The 7,879-nt window shown below is 39.6% G+C and overlaps 1 protein-coding gene across 5 annotated transcripts in view; it reads left to right on the top strand.

Annotated features, from left to right (window-relative positions):
• The first annotated feature begins 4,496 nt into the window (after positions 1-4,496).
• Positions 4,497-7,879, top strand: part of esrrga (estrogen-related receptor gamma a) — a 96,953-nt gene continuing 93,570 nt past the window's right edge. For 2 of the 5 annotated variants that reach the window (XM_014017211.1, XM_014017210.1), the window contains exon 1: positions 4,500-4,891. In XM_014017211.1, the coding sequence (XP_013872665.1) occupies positions 4,836-4,891 (56 nt within the window). In that variant the 5' untranslated portion in view covers positions 4,500-4,835. Of the gene's footprint in view, positions 4,896-7,879 lie in introns of all 5 variants that reach the window. The other 3 variants (XM_014017212.1, XM_014017213.1, XM_014017214.1) reach the window with 3 other exon arrangements.

Raw genomic sequence — 7,879 nt, 5'->3', positions numbered from 1 at the left:
ACACACACACACACACACACACACACGCATGCATGCGTGCACACACGCAGTTTCTAGCAAATTTTTTAATGAAACTTGCTAAGTCATTGAGAGCTATGAATGTGCATCTAAGTGAGTTGGGCTCAAGTGTTTCACCCCTTTTCTTTTTAAAAATAAATAAAATGTTCAATTGCATATGGTTTTACTGCTTTTATAAAAATACAAAAAGTGCATTCTTGAATATTACTCCCCTCAGACAGCCTTCCCTACATCTCTGCATTTGTTGGGTGGTAATGTCTTCATTTTTCCTAAATCGGTGGGACCACAACATTTCCGCCTATGTTCATGTTCAAATGCATGCAATTTAGTCACATTTTTTAACTTTATATAAAAAATCTGAATTTCATGAATATACAGACATTTTTGTTACATACGTATTACATTAGAAATAAACAGTTATTTGAATCTGTCTAAATCTACTTTAAATTTGACTTAATCTGTGACATATCATGAAAAAAAAGCCTTGAAATGATAAACACATTGTGACTGATGACAACTGTTTTTATCACATAAGTCCGAGCTTTCACAGCTGTTAGAACCATCGGTCACTGTGCTGACAAATATGACTTTTCAAGTCTAGATCTTTTTCCTCCCTGATTTCAGACAATTGTTCTTACTTTTCATCTCTTTCTGACCTTTTCTCTCCTTCACTTCAGTAGATTGTTGATTTAGGGAGGAAAACATTTTGGTTTCAATTTTCCTTTCTATGTTATTGTTTTTCAGGTTAATCCTATTTCCCCCTCTCTGATGTGTGTACATGTGTTTTAGCAGGACCTTCTAAGCAGCAACTCATAGAGTTTGTTGGATTTCTTTAATTTATTATTTAATCAATAAATAAATTAATTTATTTTGGATAAATCAACCCACTCATACACCAGCACTCAGGAGTCGAAGTGTCAGTTCTGGAGTTGACTATAACTGACCAGAGTGCACAGCTCCCTCTGTTGGCCTGCGGTGAAGTGCACTCTGCAGCTCCCCGTATCATCTTTCCCTCTTTCCTTCCATCAGCAAAAGCAAAGTTAAGCTTTTAGGATTTTGTAAATTTCCACAGCTGTAATAATCATTTTGCTTCAGAACCTTCAGCACTAAAAAAAATTTACTTTTACCAATAAATACTCACATATTTCAGCCAACTTCATAATTAGCATTAAATTTAAATAAATACCTTTTATCTAGTAATACTTTTTTCAGTTGTTAGTCATTGTTACACTTTGTCTGCAGTTGGGCCGTTTTGTATCTAACTGCCCCCTTTGTCGGTACATCAGCCGTCCAAGTGACCACCTCATGAATTTATTAAAGGCTGTGTTGACCAACAAAGACACACAATACGCTCGCACACATACGTGGCTGTGGGTGAACTTGCTCTGGCCTATTGAGTCGTGTGATTGATGTGAGTGAGAGTTGCAATAGATAATTCTTCCATAGATGTCAACAGGCTGCCGCCACAGGGTCAAAACAGACGACCCACACAGACTCGTGCACGCACTCGCAGATAAAACAGAACAGAGAGATGTCAGCAGCGACACGGAGTAGCTTTCACACAGAAACTGAACTCTTAACAGCGATGTGAGCAAACCCGTTTACACACACACACACACACACACACACACACACACACACACACACACATACACACATACACACACACACACACACACACACACACATTGATTCTAGGAAACTTTGATTAGGTCACATGATTATTTTATTCTGTGTGTATATCATCCACAAGGCTGTATGGGCAAAAAATGATCAAATTTCTGCCAAGAATTCAGTTTTTTTCATGAAAAAGGAAGTTTGCATGACCACTTCAAGTGGGGAGTGGCCTAAAGGGGCCACTGTCAACATGTACACACTAATTCAGAGACAATCAGAGGTCTGGGAGAAATGGGGGGGTGGGTGGGGGTCAAACAGTGACAAATGAAGCAAAGCATACAAATAGACAGGGTAAAGGTTGTTTCAGTGTTTAAATATAATCAGAGAAACTCGGTCAAATGATCAAAACAGAAAATTTAAAGCAATAGCTGTTAAGTGCTTGTGGACTATTAAAGAATACAGCTTAAAGAGTACATCTTTATTATACAGCTGGAAACTGTTCTTTATTAACATAACCCTTTTCATAAAAATAACATTTATAAAGTGAGCCTTGCCTCACAAATGCACTTGTTTTTATGCTTTAATTTCCTAAAATCACTTTCAAAGACAAAGTGCAGACATTGCATTAGTGACGTGACATTTCATACAGAATGGAAACCACAGCTCAGAAGACCAGTTCATGAAAGATGCTATTTATCTATTTAAATCTTGAATGTGAATATAATCATTTTTAATGATTTTGTTTGTTTTAAAATTCTAAAATCTTACAATCTAAGTAGTCTCTTCCCATCTGTAAATATATTTTCATGAATGGTTTTTTTGAAATAATGTGGTACAAAAGACATGTTTCCAATATATGTATTTTGTTAAGTACAATAGGTTTGGTATTTTTTTATTCTTTCTCTGCAGGCATGAAAATGATAAATGTGTATTTGTGTGTTTGAGGCACACATGTGCATTAGAGACAGAGGTTTCGGGAAAAGATTTGTTTGCCCAGTGGTGGCGGCAGCATTGATTCACACTCATCTTTGTCGATGCTTATAAGCCTCTGGATACATCATAACTGTGTGTGTGTGTGTGTGCGTGCGTGCGTGCGTGCGTGCGTGCGTGCGTGCGTGCGTGTGTGTGTGTGTGGGCCACACAGCATCTGTGTATACATGTGCCTGAATTCATTTTCTTTCGTCCATATGGCAAAGGTCATTTTTGAAGTGTGTGAGTGTGTGTGTGTGTGTGTGTGTGTGTGTGTTGGGTGGGTGGGGGGCTTTTAGAACTGCATGTCTTCGAATTTGCTCCTAAAAGATTTTTTCATAATGCAATAAGCTTTGTTCAGATTTTGTACATGAACCACAAAGTACAGCTTTCAGCACAGCTGTTTGTCCAGGTCATAAAAACAGAGTTTGACTAGTTAACAAGCTAAAATTTTTAGATGTATTAAACAATTAAAAAAATTTGGGGAGAAAGAAAATAGAAAAAAAGCTGATGTGGTTGCACACAAAAACACACACACACACATCAAAGTAGAGATTGGTTTCAGGAAATGTTTGACTATCTGTTCCTTTCCAAATGTGCTAATTACAACCACTTTCTTTCATCTCTGCACCCCTCCTCCCCACCACACTTCCTGCCCTACTGATTTTTTACTTATTTTTTTCCCTCAATATCTCCCTCTTTGCTGTCTTTCCTGCATCATTTTGTGCTCGGGTACCAGAGTCCTGGAAAAAGTTAGACGGAAACGGGCAAAACATTAGGAAGAAAGACGAGGTTGGAAGGAGCGAGCGGACCACTGTGGCGACACAGATCAGTCTCCCTATGGGATTCCAGTTTTTCTCTTTCTCTCTCACTTTTTCTCCTACGGCTCGTTCAGCCTCTCGCTCTAAGACCGAGAAGCTGTGAAAAGGTTCTCCTGGAGGTTCGGTCTCCAAACACTCCGCTGTGTTTGAAAAACAAAACAAAGTAAAAACAAAAAGACCAGGAACAAACAGCCTGCTGGTGTTGAGATGAAGGGGAGCTTGACAAAAACAGCAAGCAGCGGAGAAAACCTTGTCCCAATCATGACCAAATCATTCCACAACAAAGGACAAGCGCTCTGGAATTGCCATAATCTCGTACTTTACCGCTGGGCTGTGATGGGCTCTGCTGCGCTCTGCCTGTCTGTGTACGCTTTGCCGTGTGACACGTTATTCAAGCTCCGGGCGTAGGGTCAAGCTCACACTTGTTTCTTTGATCTAGCAATTCTCCGGATTTGATTAGGTCAATTTTGTGCTCTGCATCCGAGCAAGCGCAAATCCACGTTTTCCACCAGAAAGATGCTCCCGAACACGGTGTCATGTAGGAGCGAACACCTGCCTCAAAACGCGTAGCTTTTAAGACGTTCTAACGTGTGTTCAGAAAATGGCAAGAATTGTTTTTATTCACTTGTCTTTTTTAATAAAAGTATGTTTTGTGGTTGGGAGTTCAGACACATGAGAGCACTAAAAGCCTGAGGAAAAGCTTTTTAAGGGACAAAGTTAAAAAAAATATGGGCCGAGAGAGAAAGAAAAATGAGTGCTGGAATTTTTTTGCTTTAAACCTTTCCCTCACCTGTCTCTTTTCTTCTCTCGGCTTCCTTTTTTTCCATTCCCCCCTCCTCTCTCTCTTCCTCTCTGTTCTTTGTCTGATCCCTCCTTCTCCACCTGCTACTCTCCCTCTCTCTTGCTCTCCCTTCGTTTCTTTTCTCCACCCCTTTCTCCACCCATCCCTGCAGCCATTGGTCAACTGTCCACCAATCATGGCGGAACCGGGACCTGAGGGACTGCATATGCAAAGTCCCGCTTAATATTCATGAGCAACTATCTGGGCTTTAAGTCGTTGATTAGGACAGCGGCACAGCTTTCTGTCCCAACTGCACTGCTGGCTGGCTGTGTGTGTGTGTCTATAGCCCCGCTCTCCCTGGCTGTCACATACACACACACACACACACACACACGCTCCCTTCACGTCTACACACACTCGCAGAGCCGATCAGAGCAGGCAGCGCAGAACCTGGTAATTGTGTTGCTCCCTCCAAGTGCAAGGAAGGACGGAGAGAGTGAGGAGGACAGGAGGAAGAAGAGGAGGGGAAAGAGGAAACATATCAAAACTTTGCTTTTTTTAAATTCTTTTTCATGCTTTTTTGCTGTTTCCACGAAGGAGGGTGACGTGACAATGACCCGGTACCGCTGATGGAGTCGGTAGGACACCCGTTATCCGAGTGTTTTTTAATGCACTCTGAACAAGAGTAGGTAAATTTTACCTTTTTTTTGTTTTTACCTTTTCGAATTCACCCCTCAACTTGACATTGTCATTGTCTTCCACTGTGAGTGATGCATGTGAGGAAGTGAGTGCGTGTTGGTATGCAGCAGAGGTGGCCGGCACCATGTCAAGGTTGTTTCTGCTGTCAGGTGGCACGAGATCAGAGTGTGTGTGTCCGTGTTTGTGTGAACATCCATCTGTGGCCGCAGTGTCCGGACAGCAGGTCTTTTACCGACCCGATGGAGAACAATTTCTGCTCCTCCACCTTGAAGTAGGACAAACACACCTGTACAGTCACACAGACGCTGAAACGCACTTTCTCCTTTACTTTTCGTTGTTTTCAGAACATTTTTGTTTGTTTTTTTTATGATCAGTCAGATAGTTTTGGAGCTGAGTGTGGCTGTCAGTGTGGTTTTTATGCCTGTGCACATGCAGATTTAAATGCATGTTCGTTCGAGCAGAAAATCAGAGAGGTAACGGGGCACTGAGGTTACAGGAATAACGTGGAGGAACGGGAGAAGAACGGCCCATCAGAACTGAGGGAGGAGGAAAAAGGGGAAAGCTGCGCTCTTAAATGCCAAAGGAGGTTGAATTTCAGACGGGCAGCTCAGCGTGTGGCCCCTGCTCAGGAATTAGAGATAGTTACACACACACACTCACACAAGCAGCTCTTGAGCTGCTCTTTTTGCCAACACTTTGCTCCTTTAGGTGTATGTAAAGGAATGTTCAAAGTGCAGATGAACTGACAGCAGGTTACAGCTTTTCTGCATTCTTCTGCACATAGTTTTGACAAACAAAAGGACAGATTTATACAGTTTAATAGTCTCAATTTTACACCCAAACCAGTAACAACTGATTGTTTTTCTTAAAGTGGTGTGTTGAAGTCAGTAAGTGGAACACACTCTCTTTGCAGTTTATGTTTTTATTTAGTTTTAACAGTATTTCATATTAAACATGAAAAAAATCCTATAAATTTGTTGTAATGTGACAAAGGTTCTGCAGTAAATGAATTAAAGAAAATGAAGCCCGAGTCACAGTTTAAGTGTCTTCAAATGTCAGATTAAAAGACACGAAAGGAGAAAATCAAGACAGAAGTTAAAACTGGAGTGATTTTCCAGCATTAAATTTTTCACATTTTTAGAGAAACTAGACGGTTGTTGTGTGCTGTGAACCTGCTTCATCCTGGTTCCTGCGTGTGTTTTGACTTACACAGCATACCCAATAGTTGGAGAACTCCAAAAGAAATGAGCAGAGTAAAAAAAAAATCTTGTCTTTTTATTTATTTATTGGTTTTTTTAATGAAATGTGCAAATATCTTAAAAGTGACGCCTTTAGGATGACTTTCAATTCTTCTTGATGGGAATTTCTTTATAACTAATCCTGTTTATTCTTGGTCTGAATTTTTTAGGTCAGAAGCCAAGTCTTAAGGAGCTTTTTTGTAATCATTGCTTTTATTCTCCTTTTTCTAAATTCGTTGTCACATGGTCCACTAACTTAGTTATCATGCTTATTTGCAGATTTTGATTTTCTACAAAACAAAGCATTTTAGGTGAAGAATTCCCGCAAATGAAAATCTAAAAGTTTAACATTTCTTTTCTGGCTCAGATCAGAAAAGTTGAATCAGAACAGATTTTGTTTACAGAGGTTTACAAAGATGTGCTAAAAGATAAAGACCAAAAACAAAAGTGCACGTTGATGTAAAAAAAATCTAAAAAATGCAGCAGTGATGTGCATGTATTTAACCAGAGTGTGTTTTCAGGAAGCGTATGAACACTCTTACCAGACCTTTAAAAAAATAAATAAATAAATTGTAAAAACCCTCTGGTCCAGTCACCCGTCTGTCCGCTCCTTCATCCTCCCATCGATCCATCTGTCCTCCGTTCTCTTTTTCCTGCTTCGCTTTCTTTGCTTTGACGCGCTGCTTTTCTAATTAAAATATTAAGGATAATGATGATCATACTGAAGATAATAATAACAAGTACCGCTTAAGCAGTTAACATAATTGCATTCCCCTCATGTCACCATACACATACAATTTGCATATCATTAAAATGTATTTCCAACAGTGACTTTAGTGAATTTGATGTGTTTTTGTCAGTGGGTGTGTGAGGTGCGCGGACCTGTGGTGAGAACTGCACAGCGGCCGGTCAGATAATTCAGGCGCAGGTTTGCAGAGCGATCATGAGAAGAAACATGACAGAGTGTTGATTTTCCTCCAGAATCATTTTCAAAAACCTAAATTTTTCAGATTTATTTTTCTTACTTTTAAAGCAAATGGCAATAATTTGCAATTGTGTGTGTAAATCTTTCCCTTTTTTTGCATTTATTTAAAAGTCTAGTGAAAATCTGTTGAGCACATATCGACAATTTTAGCATGCCATAAAAAAGCACATTATTCCAAGGTTTAAACAAAATGTTAATCCGTTTGTTTATTCATAAGCAACTTCAGATCAGTTCATCAATTTAAACTTAATTCCAACGGCTCCAACTATAGTTTTTAAGAAAAAAGTTGCTAAAATATTTAATAAGGATTAGTTTAAAAAATGTAATCTTGCTGACAATAAAAATCAAACTTGAAGGCCAGCTGTGTTTCGTACAGTTGAACCATCAGCAAGTGCTGAGATTGTTTTTTTTATAACGAGACAAAAATACTTTCAGACAAATTTTGCTGATAAAAAAACATCGATGTGTTTCTTCTCAGTCTTCTCAACATATTCGTTTTACTTTTGTTCATCTCCTGCGACTGTATTCTTTTCACAGGCCATGAGGATAAAAAGAAGCAGCAGAGGCAGAGAGGTGAAGCTGACTGGAGGGAGGGACAGAGAGGGGGGGGGGGGGGCAAAGAGAGATTGCGTAAATTAAAATCCTTTTAATCTCCTTATAAAATCATTTACTTAATTCATCTGTCAAAGCATGTCAATATGTGCCGCGGTGATTTGCTGGCTGTGCATGTGTGTGTGTGTGTGTGTGTGTG

Source organism: Austrofundulus limnaeus, unplaced genomic scaffold, assembly GCF_001266775.1.
Source record: "Austrofundulus limnaeus strain Quisiro unplaced genomic scaffold, Austrofundulus_limnaeus-1.0 Scaffold163, whole genome shotgun sequence".
Taxonomy (NCBI): Eukaryota; Metazoa; Chordata; class Actinopteri; order Cyprinodontiformes; family Rivulidae; genus Austrofundulus; species Austrofundulus limnaeus.
This window is presented reverse-complemented; position numbering and strand designations above follow the sequence as displayed.